Genomic DNA, 20,776 nt, shown 5'->3' on the forward strand with positions numbered 1-20,776 from the left:
TCCTGAGAACTGTTTTCTAATATCTTCTCATGCAAAAGCTCGAGTTACAGCCAAAGAAAAGAAGCCATCACTCTTTTTGGAAGTGATCATAGCAGTTTTTCCATAAAAGCAGTGAACTACTCAAAGCTCATATGCAACTGTACAAGCAGCTTCATCTCCTAAGCATACAGGACTTGTCTATATATTCTTAGCCATCATTCCCCTTGGATCAGTCACTCCTGAAGCCCAATGACACCTGGTAAGATATGTCAAGAAATAACACACATTATGCCTCATGGTATATACTGCCACAAGAACAGGAATAAACAAGGAACACAAGGAACAAGGAATGCACCAGACTTGTGGAAGAACAGTGGAATACTTACCACAGGCTACTCTTGCACCAGAATTTCCAGTGGTCTTGCTAAGTTCATGCCCACCTAAAACATGCCAAACTTAGCTACATGAGCCAAAGAACAGAATGATTACTGTCTATGATGTTATTACACAGAAAAGACAAGCAGATGGTTGTTCAGAAGATTTGATTACATTAGTCTTGCTTTTGTCCCCATAATTCACTACCAAGAGAATTTTCTCCAAGAGGAGAGGGTATGATGTATTCTTGAGACCAATTCAAATATCAGAGAGAGAAGCTCAGAGAAGTAGATTGTCAATCCATTGAATGGCAGAAGCTAGGAAGATAAATTGAAGATCTGATGCTTGAAACAGAAGGTAGGAAAACAAGTTTGGAAGCTTAGAAACTACTTTGAAGTTATACATACACAGAAACCTTAGAATGGAATCGAAACTAGTTGAAGAAATTTAGCATTGTTCTAACTTTTTTGTTTTTGGCTGATTAACTATCTCAATTTGGATTTATATCTCTTACAACATTTTGTCAGAAATTACACAGTGGAATTCACTTACTTTCACATTATATGAGCATCATTGCAAAACAATATTGCTAATTGAGGACAAATCAGTTCAAGGAACCGAATAGCACAAAGGGAAAAAGAATACCCCTTCCAAGATCATCAGGATCCGCATGCACAACAATAGCTCTGCCAATAATGGAGTCAGATCCGACGAGTGCGATCTGCATGCCAAGAAAGAAAAAAAAAAGATTACAATTTGTGTAAGAGGTGAAGGAAAAAAACACAGAATTAAAACTGTACTGTCACAACCTTGCTGTCAAACATGGTAAAATTGGCAGTGCCTGGAAATACACACAAAAAAGAAAGAAAATCTATTAATAATTCAGTGACAAGCAGATGTCAGATGAATGACTACTGTAAACAACAAAGAATTTTGTCTCGACTATGTCTCAAGCAAAGGTAGCTAAAGAAACTACAACATCATAATCATAACCAGGTGGACAAAGAGTCAAAAAAATAGCACCATCGTCTCCAACTATCACATTTCCAAGATCACCAATATGTCAGATGAACGACTACTGTAAACAACAAAGAATTTTGTCTCGACTATGTCTCAAGCAAAGGTAGCCAAAGAAACTACAACATCATAATCATAACCAGGTGGAGAAAGAGTCAAAAAAAATAGCACCATCGTCTCCAGCTATCACATTTCCAAGATCACCAATATGACGGACCAGATCTTCGCGATCCCCGTGATCTTCTCCGGTTGGATTGAAGTGTGGCCCTGCTCATTGTGACGGCAAACAAAACACAGAAACATCATGGTTGTTCTTTCAGTCATTATCTCAAACAGATTGCGTCCGTTAAGATCCAAACCAAAGGACGTGATTACCAGTGGACATGCAGCCATTTGTGGTATCACCGAATTCATGGACATGGAAGCCATGAAGTCCCGGTGAGAGGCCAGAGATGTTCCCGTTCACCATTGTTGGACCTCCAAACACATTGGATAAGGCATAAACATGAATTGCAAGAAAAAAGCGGATTATGAAGAATAACATGACTCGATAAACTGGCTCTTAATCTACCATTTCCTTCTTGGCTGAAGTAGATAACACCACCGACACCCTCGGTGCTACCAAGCACAGCTACAGCCTTAACCATGTTCCTGCACATTAGATCCAGCCCAATATCAATTATCATACTATGAGATCTTACAGCTTACTACGAACTCTAAAACTTTATGCAATGAAAGTGAGATCAAAATCCTCTTCCAGTACAAGATAATAACTTGAACATGTAACTAATTCAGAGCTACGGAAGAGCCGATCGTGAGATCAAACCGACCAACGTAATCGACTAGTATCACTAGAAAGAAGAGAGCAGAGGATGCGGAAGAAGAGGATGACGTGTCTTCGTGCATGGCGTAGAAAGAAGACGTGTCTTCGTGCATGGCGTGTGACTAAATATCCTTACAATAAAGCAAAATCTAGCAACTTAGTGGATATCTTAACGTACACAGATTAGGAATTTTGTCGAACACCGGAACACGGCAGATGAGTGGTGGAATCTCTTCGATGGGCAGTATGTTGTCTTCTTGAAGAAGTTATATGGTTTAAATTAAAGCAAACTCCTTAACATAGGTTAACATAGGCTAATTATATATTAATTTCCATAATCAATTATTATTAACATATTAATTTTTATATTTTTAAATTATATTAAGATCCACATCTATATAAAAGTAAAATATTTAATTTTATTTCTCCTCACACCACCGATTTTACTACGAAAATACCAAACGTATTGTCACAAAATAATATCAAAACATAATTTAAAAGATAATTTTACAGTATTATTCTTAATAATATTAATTTCCCTTTCTATAATTTCGATGAAAGCAATTTACTTCTCTAGTTTCATAGTCTCCTTCGACTTTATTATCCTCTTGAATGACTTTTCGGAAAGAGAAAATTTCAATTAAATCTCGAAAGCTTAACGTTAGTTTGAGCTTGGACTTGGTTGTCGATGTCCTTTGACAGTCAACCCTTCTGTTCTTCCCAATAAAACTTTTCTTTCTTTTAAATTTTTTTTGAACGATGAGAGTAATATTATAAATGTATTTTTTTAATCTTATTTTAGTATATTTTTTAACGTATGGTATTTCCGTGAGTAAAATCAATAGAAACAAAATTAATTTTTTTACTTTCATAAATATAATATGTAATTAGCCTCATTAATATCAATATAGAAAGTTTTATTCTTTTATGTTGGATCATAACTCCAAAGAAACAACTACATGCCACTGGGTATACATTGAAAGTTTGCATATGGTTGATGATATAGTTGTAGTTGGTAAGAATATTAGCAAAACTGCAACACTTCATTATATTTTTTTTGTTCTGTTCTTCATGCATGTTTTGCATTTGGTTATGTGCTAATTGAAATAAGATTAAGATCAGATTTTCTTTTTCACTTGATGCTGTTCATGTTTGAGGACAAAAAGCAGCTGTTCTTCTCTAGAATATAAAATTACCTTTCTGGTGGCTCCAGAGTCACTTTTGTACTCCATGACCTTTTGGTCTTCCACTAGATGTCTTGCTGGCCTTTTCTTGCAGCACTACTAATTGGCAACTCATGTGAGTAATTAATGATCAAATGACAATGATAATTACTCTGTTTGTTGGCCTTCTAAAGGACATTGAAGACATTGTCTGAGGTGAAACAAAAAAGAACTTACCAGTCATTCATGGTTGATTTGATGCTTCACTCCCTGACTTGATGTTGCATTGAACAATGAGTAACTATTGTGGTATTCTCTCATGATGAATGAGGAAAGTTAATCTTTCTAAGAAGGTTGGCTGCAGAGTCTCAAGAGGTGAAGCCATCATCACATGTGCAGTATAAGCCAAATAGCCCCATCTACCTTTCAAACCTCCACACTGTCCTTTTCCTATCATTGCAGACCCTCTGTTTCCTTGTTCACATGCAGAGGACATGTTAGAGCCACAGCAATGCAAAAACAAGCCTTCTTTTCTGCCACAGTTGTGTGCAGTGACTCATCTCCATCAGTTGACTGAGGTCTCAAGTGTGGATTGCCTAACCTTGATGACTGGCACCTCACTAAGGATTCACATCCTCACTGGTTGATTAGGGTCGTGTTGCATTGTGGATTGCATCACTGCTACTGGTTAATTCTGTAGCACAGAGAAGAAAGAGACTGTGCTAATGTTTCAGTCACAATCAGAGAAGAACATGGTGGATTGTATCAGCAGCAGGCAATGGAGTGCGTGAATGAAAGCAAAAGAAATATGATCGGTGAATGATAACACATCATTTCACCACCTGTTTTCCAATAATTTATGCGGTCAATGAGATCAAATTCACGACAACCCACAAGCAGTATGAAAAGATGAACTCCACCACGAGTAATATAGTCTAAAATAATCACAGTGAGGCAGGCAGTGCAGGGAATCACTTGCCCACGACATCCAACCACCACATGAGGAGGAGCCCAGCCACCATGGCCACGCTCACGCCGCCGAGGCTGCCCCTGGAGCGCGCCGCGGCCGACGTCAGGGCGGCGGAGCCGGAAGGAGCGGTGGCCGAATTGGGCTGCAGCTCGTCGGGGTTCGGCGGGCTCGGGCTGGATGGGATGGTGGGCAACGAGCTGGCCGGCGGCGCCGCGGCGCTGCCCCCGGGGGTGGGGAACACCGGCATTACGTCGGGAGCCAACGCCGGCGCAAGGGACGAGAATTTGGGGTCGTAAGGGAGGATTCCCGGCGCCGCCGAGATGGTGGAGGTCTTCAGCTTGAGAGGGAAAGAGTGAGCAGGCCTGGGCTTCCCCACAACAAGCAGCAGCGCTGCAAAGGCTGAGAAGAGCAGTTTCCTGTGGTACAGTGTGGAAGAAACGGAGACGAGGATGGTGCCGATGGCCATCGTAACTAAACCTGTGAGAGAGTGAAAGAAACAAGGTTTAGAAGAGGAGGAAGAGAGAGGAAGAAGAAGATGATGGAGGAGGCATGGCACAGGTTGGCATGGGGTGCCAGGGGACAAACTTGAGGCATCAAATAACATGGGTGTGTGGGGTGTGATGACACCAAGGAATTGGATTAAGGTGGGAAAACAGAACCAAAAAGGGGTGATGTGCCTCCATGATTGGGATTGATGAGTGATAAGACTGGTGATTCACAGGTCTGTCCATGTTAGGTTTCTTGTGGGCATCACTTCTGTTCTATCTCATTGTCACAGCTGAAAACAGACCAAGTTACTCTCGTCACTGCATTCCCTCAGTAGAAAACAGAGGGTAGAAGTTGAGGTTTGTACCTCTTTGGAGGATATCTATCTATCGCAGTTCATCAATGGACAGGGGATACCTGTGACTCACAATAAGTAGAGAATAGTGCCTGCATCTGACTGAGGTTGCCACCAGATGCGTGTGACAAAGGACTTGGTGGTGATATCTGGTTAATTGCTGTGGACCCAAATGTTGGAAGGCCATTTGGATCTGTGTGGAGCTGTTCTTCCAAGATGGAAGTTGTAGGGTTCACAACTAGAAGATGAAAGGGTAAAGAAGGCTACAGAATGGATCCAAGTTGTGGGTTTCACAGGTAAAGCATGAGAGGATAGAAAAAGGCCAGAAGTAAAACATCAAATTAGATTGTGTCCTCCTTGAAACATTCTTGCATAGTTGATATGTTTTTGAGTTCATATAAGAGTAGATTGTATATAATATAATATCTTTTTTTTCTTTAAAAATAATAATAATAAAGTAATTCCAACTCCAAGTCACAGAAATAGCAGCAGTCTTATGTGTTAAGGAACAAAAATAGACATAATCCAACAAAAATAGCAGCGGTCAAATCTTGTTCTATATCCTCCTGTCATTACAACTGTCAAATCTTTCTTAAGGAAGCTGTTGATGTCTCTTCTTTCTCCCATCTCACCAACTTCTTCTTCGTTGCATTCTCTCTCGGACTCTTTACTCTTCCTCCCTCTCTCCTCCACGGCAAATGGGTTGCTGTAGCTCGAAGCAGGACGTGGCCACCGGAAACACGGTCAGCCTTCGTCGTCCTCTCCGGAAGGAATCGAGTGTGGCTTTTGACAGCGAGGCGTCCTCGACCACAACTGGCTCCACGGCCACCGACGACGGCTCCAAACGGCTACACGAAGTCAACGGCGAGGAGGCACAGCTCGCGTCCACGGAGTCACCGGACGGAGTCTTGTCGTCGGCAAAGCGAGACGCGAAGGATTTCGAGGTGTCGACTGACTCCGACGTCGATGCGGTGGGAACCGATCACGTAGAGATGGCTGCGGGCGTGCATAGAGGCGCTGATGCTTCTGAATCGAAGACCAGCGCGGATGAGACCTCCAAAGCGTTACAGGAGAAAGAGGAGACGAGCACGAGAGGAGACGTCGACGACGGTACGCATCCCTACGATTTCATGAATCCTTGAGTTAGAACAAAGATGCTGAACGATCAAATTAATCTTATGATATTGTTTACGACTCGATATCAAGAACACAAACCAACGTATCACGCGTCGAGAATCTAAAAAGAAAGCAGCATCAATAAATTGAAATGATGTCAGAATCATTAGACACGATAAATAATGCTGCAGCTGTTCATCACAACTTCTTCGATGAATATGACTTGTTTTGCAGGGGAGTCAGTGGGTGAACACTCTGCGGACTTCAAAGAGGCAATCTTTGTGGAGGAAGCAGAAGAGGCGGTGGCCATTTCAGAGAAGAACAGCTCGGAAAAAGCTCAGACTGTGAGCGAGTCATGATGTGTGGGGATTTGTCGATCTATTTTGTGTTTGCTACTCTTTCCATTCCATCAGAAATCAATGGACAAAAGATATACATATATTTTAATTAGTTCGGCTACCGGAAAACATATTGCTAGAGAACATAATTCTGACCCCTACCAAGAAACATCAGTGCCCGCATTTATGTGATCACTTTTTCTTTTAATTATCTTATTCTTTTAAATATTTATGATCGAATACAGAATTTCCAAATTGGACACCCAGATTTGACAAGAAAACATATATATATATATATATATATATATATATATATATATATATATATATGATATAATCATTTTTTTGGTTAATTATATGTTACAACTATAGTTTGAACTCTTTAGCATCCCGGTCCTTACATTTAAAAAATTTATACTTATAAAAATAAAATATTTAATCTCATTTATCTTAACGTCGTCGATTTTATCAATGGAAGATACAGCACGTGATAATACGTACATGAATGACATAAAAATGATAGGCAAAAAGATAATTTTAATGATGATGGCGAATGAGTGTATCGTGGGTGATTGTTGCGGTAGTGGTAAATAAGAATGATGCGATGGTCAATCTTTTCGATGTCAATATGAACATCAACAACGATGAGGAAGAGGAGGCAGAGTGGTGAAGCATCCGTGTTGGCGTCACACCACTTTGCTCTCCTCTTCCTCATCTAGTGCTGCTCTACTTTCTCTTCCTTCTCAAACACCGCTCTATATCTACGTCAATGCTTGAGGAGGAAGAGGAGATATGTGAGACATTTGCATCGGCGCCACACCGCTCTGCCTCCTCTTTGTTCTCGTCGACCACCATATCATTTGGTGCGGCACCGCACTGCCTCCTCTGCGTTGACATTGTATTGCTTTGCCTCCTCTTCATTCTTATCGACTACCACATTACTAGAAGAGGAAGATGAGGAGCGGTGCGATGCTGACGTAGATACCTCACCTTTCTCCTCTTTCTCCTCCGACGTCAACTCTGATGCAAATATCTCACCGCTTTGCCTCCTCTTTCTCCTCGTCGTCGATGTTTGGATCGACATTAATAAGGTTGACCATTACATCGTTCTTATTGATCACCACTACAATAGTCACCCACGATACCATCGTCCATCAGTATTATTGAAATTATATTTTTATCCATCATTTTCATGTCATTCATGTATATGTTATCATATGTTGTATCTTCCATTAGTAAAATCAATAATATTAAGATAATAAGATTAAATATTTTATTTTTATAATTATAAAAAATTAAATATTTTTTTTTTAAGTATAAGGATCAGGATGCTAAAGTGGTCCAACTACAAGAAATAATATATAATTAGCTCTAATTTTTTACAGTAGCGTGGATAACCCAAATTGCAAATTGAATCCAACATTGACGACTCTATGTGGTTAGGTCAACCACAATTTGATCTAAGACCAATCTCGAGAGGTTTCAGCTAGACGTGCAAGTCTTCACGAGGTGCAGCGGAGTGGACAAGCAAAGCAATCTTTGTTCCTCTCATTCTTTAATCTGCAGCCTTTTCCACCAATACGAGATCGCAAATGAGTAACCCTAAGATAATGTTCGCCATTTGCATTCACTCTTTTCTCCCAACTGCTACCTAAAATTATGAAGCTAACACGATCAATCTTTTGGAGCACCTTTTGGCTTCACAAAGTGTGGAGGAAAAGCCATGGAATGTGTGCTACGTTGAGAGTGGTGGATCAACCACCATCGATCTCCATCGACATGAAGAGCGTCAAACCCAACTCCACTTGCTATAGCAAGCAAGCACTGCCAGTACTGCAAGTTTGACTCTTTGCTGCTCTTTTTACTCTTCGTCAAGAAAACAAGGTCTATAAACTCCATCGTAGCCTTAAGCATCTCACAGAGTGACAGCGAGAGGCCGGTGAGGGAATGGGCATGGATTCGGCCTTGGTGGTTGTGGTGCTTTGCGCCATGGCAGCTGCTTGTGAGGGCGATGAGGCTGTGGGAGCTTCGTTTGTGTTCGGTGACTCTCTCGTCGACGCCGGCAACAACAACTACCTTCCTTCGCTGTCCAAGGCCGACTTGCGACCGAACGGCATCGACTTCGCGGCCTCCGGTGGACAGCCCACCGGAAGGTTCACCAACGGGAGGACCATTGCAGACATCATTGGTATAAGCTTCCCTCTCTTCTTGACCATTGCAGACATCACAATGCAGGGCATTGTGAACTGCAATCTTCCAGTGTAGGATTGCTTGGTGCTGCTGCACACCTTTGCAGTGTAACAGCAGCAACCTACATCTACTTCTTTAAAGAAAGGAACAGAAGCTGCAGTTGTGCATAAGCTCATTCAAAATCTTCATCTTTGTAGGTGGTAAAATGATACAACAGTGAGCCCATTCGATTAGAAGCCCTGTTTTTGTGGGCAGATTAAGCATACAAATTCTTGGATCTGCATCTGCATTTTCATATCCACTTTGTTCAAGTTTGTGTTCTACAGTCTTAAAAGCTCCTTTTGACTTTGACATGCTGCAGGAGAGTTACTTGGGCAGAAAAGTTATGCCCAACCATTTTTAGCACCCAATACAACAGGATCAGTCATACTAAATGGAGTGAACTATGCATCTGGAGGTGCAGGAATTCTGAATGGGACAGGAAGAATATTTGTATGCTTCTCTTCTCCTTGTTCACTAGAAAAAATTTTATTTTCTTATTTATCAGAACATTTAGGGCTAATTATTAGCTATATTTAGTAATCCGATTCTTAGATTTTGTTGCTCCAACAAAATCTCTATCCCTTGACTTTTAATCTTGTAAATTTTTTTTTAATCTTATACTGAGATCTTAATATTTTAATTTCGTAAATATAGGTATCCCAATATAATCTTTAAAAATGTAGAGATTAGAATACTAAATATAACTAATTATAGGAAGTAATATTAATTAGTTTAAATTTTAAAAAAATCTAAAATATCTCGACTGTTAAGAACAATTGATATTTATAAAATTAATCATAATATCATAATCTCCTTTGTTATTTTTGGGCTCGAATCCTTATAATGTCATGATTATCATTGAATTTTAAAAAATAAAAACTTGAATATCTAAAATATCATTTAATATTACTAATTGACTATAATGGCATATTCATAAATTTATTTTTTATGATATATATATATATATATATATATATATATATATATATATATATATATGGTGGACAAATATGAAAAGAACTATCTGTGGAGGGATATATGTGTAATTTTGGTCTGTATATGTAAACATGCACGTAATGCGATCGAAACTTGGATAGGTTAATCGGCTTGGAATGGACGTCCAAATCGACTACTTCAACATCACTCGGCGACAATTGGATGGACTGCTGGGGAAGGCCAAAGCAAAGCAGTTCTTGTGGAAGAAGGCCATCTTCTCCATCACCATCGGATCCAATGACTTCCTCAACAACTATCTTCTCCCCTTCTTCTCCGCGGGAGAACGACTCATCGACTCACCCGATGGCTTCGTCAACGACCTCATCACCAGCATGCGCAGCCAACTCATAGTAATTTCCTCGAACACTTGGTCGCTCCTTCCCATACCACCCAACGAATCCCTCACTCTCTCTCTCTCCGTGAACTCCATGGCAGCGGCTGTACTCGCTCGACGCGCGAAAGATCGTGGTGTCCAACGTAGGACCCGTCGGATGCATCCCTTACCAAAAGACCATCAACCGAATCAAGGAGAACGAGTGTGTCAGCTTGCCCAACCTGCTCGCCGTTCGGTACAATGCCCAGCTGAGGGACTTGCTCGCCGAGCTCAATGACAACCTCCCCGGAGCCAGATTTGTTCTTGCCAATGTGTATGATCTGGTGATGGAGCTGGTCACGAACTACCGATCCTACGGTAAGCATCGTTTCGGGTTCGGCTGGAATCACTGAAGGTGTTCGATCGTGACACACCCGACTCTGCAGGCTTCAAGACTGCGAGCTACGCTTGCTGTGGCAATGGCGGGCAGTATCAAGGCATCATTCCGTGCGGACCGATGTCGTCCATGTGCGAGGATCGCGCAGGCTACGTTTTTTGGGATCCCTATCACCCGAGCGAGGCGGCCAATCTCTTCCTTGCCAAGTATATTGTTGATGGGGACTCCAAGTATGTATCTCCCATGAATCTTCGACAACTCCTGCGGCTTTGACGTGTAAGTGATGTGTTCTGATGGCTTCGCGTGTGCTGAGTTAATCTTGGTGTTCTTGTAACATGAAATCTATCAAGGGTTCATCATTGAAGCCACTGCACTACTTATATGACTTATAAGTGGGGAAGGTTTGATGCTTTGGGCCAAAAGGTGGCATCAACAACCTGCTTTAGGAACAGGAAGAGTAGAGTAACAACCAATCAAAATCTTCTCTCTTCCAATTTGGGAGTTGTAATGTAAGCCACAATAACATAATGTCAATCCACAGAGACACAAAAACTTATACATAATTGTTATGTTTCTCTAAGCTCAAACTCAAGACTAGAGAACAGCAAGGCCATTCCCAAGCACATTGCCACAGAGCACAGATATAACTCACTGGCCCTTGTCTTTCTTCTTCTTCTTCTTGTCCTTTTTCTTGCTTGCTGAATCACCTGCTTCTTGCACTTCTTCAGCCTGCTTCTTCTTTTTCTTCTTCTTTTCCTCTTTGCTAAGTTCCTCTTTGGATTCTGGAGCAGCACTGTCATCACGGTTTGCTAACTCTGACGCATGTGCTTCGTCCTTCTTTTTCTTCTTCTTTTTCATCGGCTCTTCTGCTTCATCCATGGGAATTTGATCGACAGTGTCAACTGACTCGACCTTCCTTTTCTTCTTCTTCCTTTTCTCCCCTTCGCCATCGCCCTCCTCTTTCAGAGAGCCTTCAGCTGCTTCTCCAGTAGGTGCCAGTTCTGCTTCGCCGTGCTTCCTCTTTGGTCGTGCCACTTCATGTTCACTATCTGGCTTCTTTGGAGCTGGATCAGTGGTTTGCCCAAGCACAAGATCAGCTGAGGGATTATATGTCTGCAGAAGCAAAGAAAAACAAAAAAAATTGTTTAATTAATTTCTTGAACAAGAATGTCATATTGATTGTGTATGTATATGAAAAAAATAAAAGCAAATTATAAATTCAAGTAATAGTGATCACGTGCAAAATGTATGGTAACCCTTATTTTACTTGAATACAAATACATAATAGGCGCTTGCACTTCCATCATATTGATTGTGTATGTATATGAAAAAAATAAAAGCAAATTATAAATTCAAGTAATAGTGATCACGTGCAAAATGTATGGTAACCCTTATTTTACTTGAATACAAATACATAATAGGCGCTTGCACTTCCAACTTTATTGAAATCAGTGTTTGTGGGCGACCATAACAGAACTTTATGGGCTCTCTAGAGGGCTTCTTCCTCGAAATATAATTTTGCAAGATATTTTTACTAGAAAACAAATCAGAAGGCTGAATTAGGCAATATGGCCACTCATACCTTTGCTGGAGTGATCAGAGCCCCAGCACCCTTCTTTCGATCCTTATCATAAAACTCAATCTTGGGCTTTCCTTTTGTTGAACCAGCAGAGCGACCCAATTCTCTGCCTTCAAGAACCCTAAGGCGAGCTTCGAGCTGTTCAAGAGTTTCAAAAAATGTCATGTCAACACAAATATACATATATCCCTTAGAGGTATGAGGTCCCACCATAAATGTTACCTTAGCTCGATTTTCCAATCCCATAGTGTTGTCTTGACCATCTCCAAGAGCATCATACCTTATAGCCAAAGCAGTTTTTGCAGCAAGAGAACGAGAAATCTTCCCTTTAATTTTTGGTGCAGCCTGACCAATTAGAGATGCATGGAAGATAAGCCCATATTTCGGTGTAGCATGTTTGGTCTTGAGAGCTCTGAACAGGGCCTGCATATGTCAATAAAGCACATATGATTATCAACGTCTGCACAAGGAAGAAGAAGCTAGAAACAATGAAATCTTTGCGATAAGAATTATGGTTCTCTGAAGATATCAGATTTCCTTTGGCTATAATGATTAAATGGAGAAGAATGCACATGGGTATTCCACCTCATAAGGAGCTGACATAATGACTGCTAACTGCAGCAAACAACATACCACATAATTATGTCCAACTATTTGGGTCAACTATATGGATCCAATACTAATATTGAGTTATATACAACACAATATCTCAAATTAATCCAAGATCACTCAAATTTTAATCATGTTTTTAGAAGTTTTATATGTCTTACTCTACCTCTCCTTGCACCAATAATAGCAATTGACACAAATTCTATATATCCCCTTGGAATGTATCTATACAAGGACGACGATAACAAAACTGTAAATCCCAACTGTTTAGAGTCGGATACATGGATCTTTTGCCATCATTTTGCCATCATTGAGATATGTAAAATTGTCATATGTTTAATTACATTCATTATACATAAATCTTTTTTTTATAATTTCTATTAAAGTCTTTTTAGGTCTTCCTCTCCCTCTCCTCGTACCACTACTATTAATCATTTCACATTTTCTGACTATCGCATCCGGAAGTGTCATAAGCACATGGTCATACTATCTTAAACGATTTTATCTCATCTTATCCTCTGTTGAAAAGATATCTAATTATTCATAAATAAAAATATTTTTTCCCATTTTTTTTAGTAGCTTCACACATCCATCTTAGCATTCTCATCTTGGTAACACAATTTTTTTGTATATGTTGTTTCTTAACTATCCAACACAAATCCATAAAACATTGTTGATCTCACAACTATCTTATAAAATTTTTATTTTAATTTCAAATGTATTCGATGATCACACAAGACTCCTGACGCCCCTCGCTATTTTAACCATCCTATTTTTACTCTATGAATAATACTTTCATCGGTCTCTCCATCTTATTGAATAATTGATCCAAGATATCTAAGATTTTTACTTAAAAGAAACTTCTTATCCATCCAACTTAATTATATTTTCATGTCTATTTCTAGAATCACAAAAATTATATTTTATATATTTAGTTTTAATCTTAATCTAAAACCTTCAGTTTCTAAGGTCTAACTACATTTTCATGTCTATTTCTAGAATCGCTAAAATTATATTTTATATATTTAGTTTTAGTCTTAATCTAAAACCTTTAGTTTTTAAGATTTGCCTCATAGTTCAAATTTATAATTAATTTCACTTAAGCTCTCATCAACTAAAACAAAATCATCAGCAAATAACATGCACTAGACAGGTTTATCATGTAAGTGACTAGTAAGTTCATCCATTGTGTAGGGGCTTAGTATGGATCCTTGATGTAATATTGTGCTAATAAAGAACTCCATAAACACACTTTAGTTCTAACACTAAACACACTCCCTTGATGTATTCCTTGGAATGTACTAATATCTTATATAATTCTTCCTTGTTTTATACTCTCTCAAGGAATAACCCTGAGTATTATATCCATGTTAGAATGTAAGATGCAAACATTAGACATTATTCATGTAATGAAGACCTCTGTAAATACCAAAATCTATACCTTGCATTATCACTCAGTCTAACACAATAAGCATGATTCATAATGGCGTTTTCCAAGACCAGAAGTCTAATTATAAAAAACAATCAAAATTAGGCCTAGCTGTAGAAACCAGTCAAAATCTACCAAAAAATAGAAATTAATTATCATTGGCTAGGTTTTATTTGTCAAAAATCAGGTGACGTCCACTAGGAATCATTGAACTCAAAGTTGCCAGATTTTAGCCAAGTCTAGTCAATTTCATAGCTTCAAACAAAGAGACAGAAGCTATTTGGAAAAGGAGGGAAAAAAATTAAAACAAAGACAAAGAAAAAACAATTGACTATGAATAGTGTAAAAGACTCGATTATTATTGCATCTGCATTTGCTGCAACAATAACATTCATCGACCTTCATCATTGTTGCATTATTGTTCACTATCATCTAAGACAAAGGAAAAGACAAAATAACAAAGATAGTAGAAAAATGTCATGTGATTAGAAACTAATTTGAAATACTATGTGTACTCTATTAAAATAATTTATGGTCTTTGCATTGCCTCACACTTTACCAGCATAGTGATCAGAGAAGTATTAAGATCCTAGTAAAGCTAATCATTAAATTGAAACTTGTACGTGAATAAATTATATTTTTATCAAATACAGAATAATTATGATTTCATGACCTACTCTTCATTATTTCAGATTTTTTAGTATTTTCTATCTCAAATTCATGTTTTTACAAAAATGTGTATATTATAAAGTATAAAGCTATAAGAATCTTATAAAATTCAATATTATCATGTTCTGAATAGTGTTTTATAAAATTCAGCTGTGAGATCAGCACACTTCCATGACAAGTCATCACATGAAAATGATTGTTTGTTTATAGCAGAAGTGAACTGATATAACCCAATCCAAACTAAAGCATCTAGGTAAAAGTTAAAATTTTACCTAGCATGTTTCATCCAAATTTATATTTTTAGGAACTCTTAATATTTTTCATCCATAAATTCCTTGTAAGTTCAGAATTTTAATTATGATTTGCTTTTATTTTAGGGCCTCGTCTTTTATTTGAAAATGATTTGCATCAGTCAATTCAATTTAGGGCCTCATATTCTACTCAGCTGAAATGTTTGAAGATATTAATCATATTTAAGAATATAACCCAACTAGTGACAAGGTTTTCTGCCTTCAACAGTTTCTTGTAAAGATCTCAGGTGTTCTTCCACTTCTAATATAATTTCTTATTAATTCAATAGTTTCCGTCCCATCACTTTTCATATGTCCCATGTCTTCTCCAATATCATTTTTGCATATCTTAGTCCTCCTTCGTGCTTAGAAACCAAAATTCATTTTGTATAGAGGCTAAAATTATCCAGACTTCAACTCAACATAGTTGGAAAGCTCCATGTCCCAGATCATAGTATAAGAACAGGAATGGGATATGCCACCTATCTTGATATACATGAGAACTTGAGAAGCACTATTATTATTAGGATCAAATACTATATTAGCTCTAAAGGCATATTTGTTCTTGTATCTGAAACATAATTTCTTGTTCTAGAAATCAAAAATAGGACATCTATGAAACAATTCTTGTTCTCAGTTACTGAAAATGTTTCAATATCTACAACTACAAGAAGAATTAGGGTCTTTTTCATTTGTTCTCACCCATATAATCCTGTTTACATGCAAATACGTTCTCCTAAAACAGTTCTAATGAACCTCTTCCAACTTGTTTTAAGAGAACATCTCTCATTGTTCTCAAGAATAAAGTTCTGAGATTCTCTTGTTTGGAAAGTAAATAAGATACCTTTGTCTTACTAGTCATTAGCTTTATGTTTAATAAGGTCCCAAAACCAATGGTGGAAGAAAACTAACAAGCTTTGAACTGGATTTCAATTGTGTAGATGCTATGTTAGTTTGAGTATTTTTCTTGTATGGAGATAGCCAATGCATCAGTTCTTAACCATATAAGATTAAACAATACTTATTAAACTGTGATCATTTATTTCAACAACTTCACCATTTAGGAAAAAGTGCCACAAATCTGAAACACAACCGCAGATCATAATCCGTAGGTGGTACAACCCCCTCATGGACCAATGGGGTTAAGTACCAACCTCAAATGGGACCAATGTATTAGAGTCATTCCAATCCAGGGTCTGAGAAGGGTCAGTATATACAGCACTACCCACAACAAGAAGAGAGGCTATCCCATGACGCTGCTATTAGATGAGATAAGCACCACCCCTAAGCAATACAATCATAGTTCATTCGCTGAATGAGAAATACAGATCCACAAGCAAAATCATCAATTGAGTTGGTATAGATTAGAAGGGCATGCATTCAACTAGAAGCTAAAGAAAACCTAAGAATAGATAAATACATTAGATCCAAAGCAAGGAAATCCTTAAATTATAATACATAAAGCCATTATGAAAATATGTGAATTTCTAGAAAGAATAAAAAACTTTAGAATAATCAAGAAAGTGAGTAGTGTTATGTAACTCAAATTGCTTTTTGGATATGAACGGTTAATAACAGGGAAAAACTAAAATTAAACAGATTTTTTGTCATAATAAATATAATATCTTAATCCAAATTTATGAAGGAAATATTGAAATCTGCAGTACTGGATTAGGGTTTCAAGGAATAAGCCAACACAGATATATAAGATAGATCACTTCTGGATGTTAAACGAAGTACAAGCTTAAAAGAATTTGTAAGATAAATTGATAATTGATGCAAGGCAGTCATAAAGCATTAATTGTTTTGTTGCTAACATCAACATACGAACTACATAAACAACAAAACAACAACAATGATTTCAGATTACAGGTCATCTAAAGATTTGAAAAATAGTTATAAGAATATAATTTTTGCTAATTGCAAAAACCAACACAACAATATATAAGAATAACCAACCACCAAATAGTATTTCTCGGCATAAGCAATTGATGCAAAGGCCACGGTGGAACTGTATAAACAGCAACCAGAAACATACTCATTCAAGCTTGGAAATCCAAAAATTATATTACTTGATAATGACACAATTAATATAGGATGATTAGATGCCACCTTTTTTAGTAAAAGAATCCTTATTACTACTGTGTGATATATTCATGAGACATCTTCTAAAGTTTAGGAGGACGTGATAAAAATGCCAAAGGCATTGAATCAAGAACATACCTTTTCTGCACCAAGAATCTGAACTGTGCTACCTGGTTGCTTTGCAAGATTCAATAAACTACCACCATGAGCAATAAGACGAGCTCCAACAAGCTCCCCAACAAGAGCAGTCAGATTTGGTGCAATGGTATTCATTCTACTTTTAAGGTAATCATAAAGCTGCGCTCTATACTCTGAAAGAGCAAGAACTTGGTCGCAGAGTTCTTTAATATTTGCTAAGTCCAGGTCACTAACTTCAGTTCCCATTGAAATCACTGCAGCTTCTTTCAGCTCAGCTTCAGTATCTTCAGAGAGTACCTGTTAGAAAAAAAAACTGGCAATTAGAACCGCTCTTTTTATTTCAATAATTTTCTAAGAGAGTCAGTGATTTACCTCAGAGAAATCAAGATTGACAGCATTCGTACGGTTTCCCATCAGCTTTACTACCTTTGCATACTGAATATTGTCCTGTACGATCTTCGAAAGCTCTGGAAAATGCCACCCATACCATTCGCGAACTCTCATGGCATACGTATTGAGCTCCTTGTCAAGATCATCTAACAAACCTATGGCTTGAATAATCATTGTGTCCACCTAATAAGATCACAAGACAAGCAGTTATAAAATAATCCAAAACATATGTCAACCAAAAACAAATTAGCCATATACAGATCTCCAAGCTTTTAGGCATATTAAGTCGAGGTACATTGAAGTTACACTCATGAAGAAAGATAAAAATGTATAGGATTAGAATTAAAATGTGGTCCACAAAGATGTGAAACTGGAAAGGTACAAGAATGTACATGCTGGCATTGCTATTATTTTCATCAGTTAGAAAATTCCTTGCATAAGAATTTTGAAACACAGAAAGAATTGAGCATTTCGACTGACACACCCTAGCACAAATTGCAAACAATAAATTAAGGACTCACCTTATCAGGGCTGAATTTTAGCTTGTATCTAGATAAGCTGTGTGACAATCCCAAACTCATTGGAGCTAAATCTTGCACAGCCAACCCAGATATAAGTTCCGTCAGTTGGTTCCTAAGCCCTCTCATTAGTTCCATCACAGCATTGTTGTGGAGGCAATCAATTTTCTGCAGATCAACCATTTACTATTGTACTTTAACATGAAAAACTGAGATTCTGCAATGATCAAACCAAACATGTTATGCAACACATAACTAACCAGCTTCTCCTTGATGGCATTTCCAAGTTTTGAATCAGCCACAGCCAAGGTTTCACCATCACAGTGGGCACGTAAGAACTTCCTGAGACCCTTGCTGGGCTTGCTATCAATCAACAAGGTTGCAGCAGATAATGCATCAGAAGTGTTCTCAAATTTATTGAAAGCTTTCAGCTTCACGATCTGATGAAAGAATAACAAAGTAAAAGCATTATGATCACAGACAAAGAATTTGATAAGCAAGATCCATCGAGACTGATGCTTATTATTCCAAACTACAATTAGACAGAAACAAATGTCGTAAAGCAACCAATGGTATATAATGGTCGCATCCACTACTTGAAAGAATAATTCTATCTGTGATGATAACGCATAAATAAGCAAAAAAAGGAAAAAGAAACAGAACAGAGAAGGCAACATATGCAGTGACCTGTCTAGCCGACTCTGATGTAGCAAACTCCTTCCACAAATCCTGAAATAGCAAATTGTGGAAAACGGTAAAGCAAGCAAGCCAAATGAACACGAGACGAAGAAGGTCATAACAACTCAAAGGATAAATCGACAAATACTGGGTAAAAGACGTTGTCACCTCAACTTTATCCAGCTTCCCTTCATCCAAAACTTTGAACAGGGCAAAGCCCGCAGGGGTTTCGAACAACACCAACATCTCCGAGTCAGCTCAACACCACCGACCTATATCATCTCATCGAATCAGGAATGAAGCAACGATCAAGAAGAATAAAAGAAAAGAAAGTCTTCTCACAATACAGAAGATGGAAGCAGAACTTCAAAGGGGTCATAGCACCAAGATGAAAACTTTTCAACTCAAAAGAAGGAAAAGGAAAACGAAGAACCAACACCGTGATTCCATAGCTACGGAGACAGAATGGTTCGAGTTCATGGTTTCGGATTAGAAGTGGAAGGTCGATCAAGAAGAGGAGAAGAGGAAAACTAACGGAACCGGATTGACTAGGGTTTACGGTCTTGGTTCGACGGAGGATTCCGAGCGCAGGGAGGGAAGAAGGCGAGAGCTTGTTTACCTTTGCAGCTTTGCTCGCCCGGAGGAAGCGGTGAGCGGCGCCGCTAACGTTGGAGGCGCCGAAGACCGATCGGGAGATAGGAGGGTTTTTGGAGGGTTCTTAAATAGACACAGAAGAGAGGGGAGGGGCGGAGAAGGAATCCGACCGTTGGAATACGCAGCAGAGAAATTCTGACCGTACGATGGCAATAGTGGGCCGAGATAGTTATCGGATTCGGATCCCGAATACTTTTCGGATCAGACCGCCCCTTCATCACACAGATAGCTCGTTTAACACCCACTTTGATGGGAATAAACTACGAAAATATACGGTATTAGTACTTATACATTGGCTATATGTTTAAAATAATGAAGAAATTGCTTATTATTAATTATTGATAATGATTATCTTCTTTGATACTCCATTAGCAAGTCATTAATTGTGGAATGAGAGTATTAAGGGCGTTGGGGGTAGAAGGAGAAGAGTATTAATACTGGTTAGATTTGAGCTGTATTTCTACTATAAACCGTACTAGCAATAATTTTGGCATGAACCATCAAAGGCCTAAAAATCCTGAGACTGACTTCTCCAGATGTTTTAAATGAGGTTCGAACTAGTAATCGTGTCATGGTCTTTATGTGGTGGTGTGAAAGTTGGTATGGTTTAATTCGATCATGATCGTATTAGGGCATCCACGTAGGTGTTCCAAGGCATAGATGAGGGTGAGGTCGAAGCGATAGTAGGTGTCTCTTGGGTTGACCCGAGGAGAAGTTAGGATTGCCTTTGGTGCTGAGTCCTTACACAATAAGTCGATACTGGGAGGAGGATCCTCGGCTCAACCCTTTCGAAACTTAAGTCAATTTTTTATTGTAATATTAAGTATTCGAGATCCGTAGGGGGGTCGACGTTTATACCTCTCCCTAAGGGTTAGTCACACGTAAATTGTTAATAACCGTTGACAGTCCAGGTAATCGGTTCGTCTACTTCTAATGACATGGGCCGACTATTACGATTTTGTGCCCTAAGAGGTTGCTTTGTACGATCTCGGGCACGACTGTGTCGTTCTTGAGTTTGCTGCATCGCTTCGAGGTTGTAACACACGTGTGCACCATATCGATTCTGAAATACAATATTGATTTTCAAGTGATTACCGACTATCGTTGTGAGGTGATACCAGAATATTTTCTATAGGTTTTGTATTTTGCTTTCCCAACTAGAACTCCCACATATAAA

General features: G+C 38.5%; 5 protein-coding genes across 9 annotated transcripts; 2 read left to right on the plus strand and 3 right to left on the minus strand.

Moving 5' to 3' along the window:
* LOC135587331 (superoxide dismutase [Cu-Zn]-like) lies at positions 1-3,489 on the minus strand. Of its 5 annotated transcripts, none has more exons than XM_065078608.1 (8): positions 3,391-3,489; positions 1,943-2,022; positions 1,747-1,848; positions 1,543-1,638; positions 1,164-1,195; positions 1,000-1,075; positions 366-419; positions 1-235 (listed from the first exon to the last, which is right to left on the minus strand). In XM_065078608.1, the coding sequence occupies exons 2-8, from the start codon at positions 2,016-2,018 to the stop codon at positions 213-215; spliced, it is 459 nt and encodes a 152-aa protein (XP_064934680.1). In that variant the 5' UTR covers positions 2,019-2,022; positions 3,391-3,489; the 3' UTR covers positions 1-212. The 5 variants fall into 5 exon arrangements, with proteins under 5 accessions (XP_064934680.1, XP_064934676.1, XP_064934677.1 ...); XM_065078604.1 differs by lacking the exon at positions 3,391-3,489 and adding an exon at positions 2,373-2,445; XM_065078605.1 differs by lacking the exon at positions 3,391-3,489 and adding an exon at positions 2,135-2,291.
* An 839-nt stretch (positions 3,490-4,328) lies between these two features.
* On the minus strand, positions 4,329-4,793 carry LOC103993392 (classical arabinogalactan protein 26-like). The gene has a single exon (XM_009413432.3). The coding sequence runs from the start codon at positions 4,791-4,793 to the stop codon at positions 4,329-4,331; it is 465 nt and encodes a 154-aa protein (XP_009411707.3).
* A 973-nt stretch (positions 4,794-5,766) lies between these two features.
* Positions 5,767-6,721, plus strand: LOC103994266 (uncharacterized). Its single transcript, XM_009414595.3, has 2 exons — positions 5,767-6,278; positions 6,519-6,721. The coding sequence occupies exons 1-2, from the start codon at positions 5,867-5,869 to the stop codon at positions 6,641-6,643; spliced, it is 537 nt and encodes a 178-aa protein (XP_009412870.2). The 5' UTR covers positions 5,767-5,866; the 3' UTR covers positions 6,644-6,721.
* Positions 6,722-8,535: 1,814 nt separating this feature from the next.
* LOC135587334 (GDSL esterase/lipase At2g23540-like) lies at positions 8,536-10,928 on the plus strand. Its single transcript, XM_065078610.1, has 5 exons — positions 8,536-8,810; positions 9,174-9,304; positions 9,952-10,200; positions 10,286-10,541; positions 10,610-10,928. The coding sequence occupies exons 1-5, from the start codon at positions 8,570-8,572 to the stop codon at positions 10,831-10,833; spliced, it is 1,101 nt and encodes a 366-aa protein (XP_064934682.1). The 5' UTR covers positions 8,536-8,569; the 3' UTR covers positions 10,834-10,928.
* A 90-nt stretch (positions 10,929-11,018) lies between these two features.
* On the minus strand, positions 11,019-19,718 carry LOC135587333 (probable nucleolar protein 5-2). The gene is made up of 10 exons (XM_065078609.1): positions 19,565-19,718; positions 19,114-19,217; positions 18,955-18,996; positions 18,528-18,707; positions 18,271-18,435; positions 17,732-17,932; positions 17,360-17,656; positions 12,362-12,562; positions 12,143-12,277; positions 11,019-11,673 (listed from the first exon to the last, which is right to left on the minus strand). The coding sequence occupies exons 2-10, from the start codon at positions 19,189-19,191 to the stop codon at positions 11,209-11,211; spliced, it is 1,764 nt and encodes a 587-aa protein (XP_064934681.1). The 5' UTR covers positions 19,192-19,217; positions 19,565-19,718; the 3' UTR covers positions 11,019-11,208.
* Between the last annotated feature and the right edge of the window lie 1,058 nt (positions 19,719-20,776).

Source organism: Musa acuminata, chromosome BXJ1-8, assembly GCF_036884655.1.
Source record: "Musa acuminata AAA Group cultivar baxijiao chromosome BXJ1-8, Cavendish_Baxijiao_AAA, whole genome shotgun sequence".
In the NCBI taxonomy this organism is placed as follows: domain Eukaryota; kingdom Viridiplantae; phylum Streptophyta; class Magnoliopsida; order Zingiberales; family Musaceae; genus Musa; species Musa acuminata.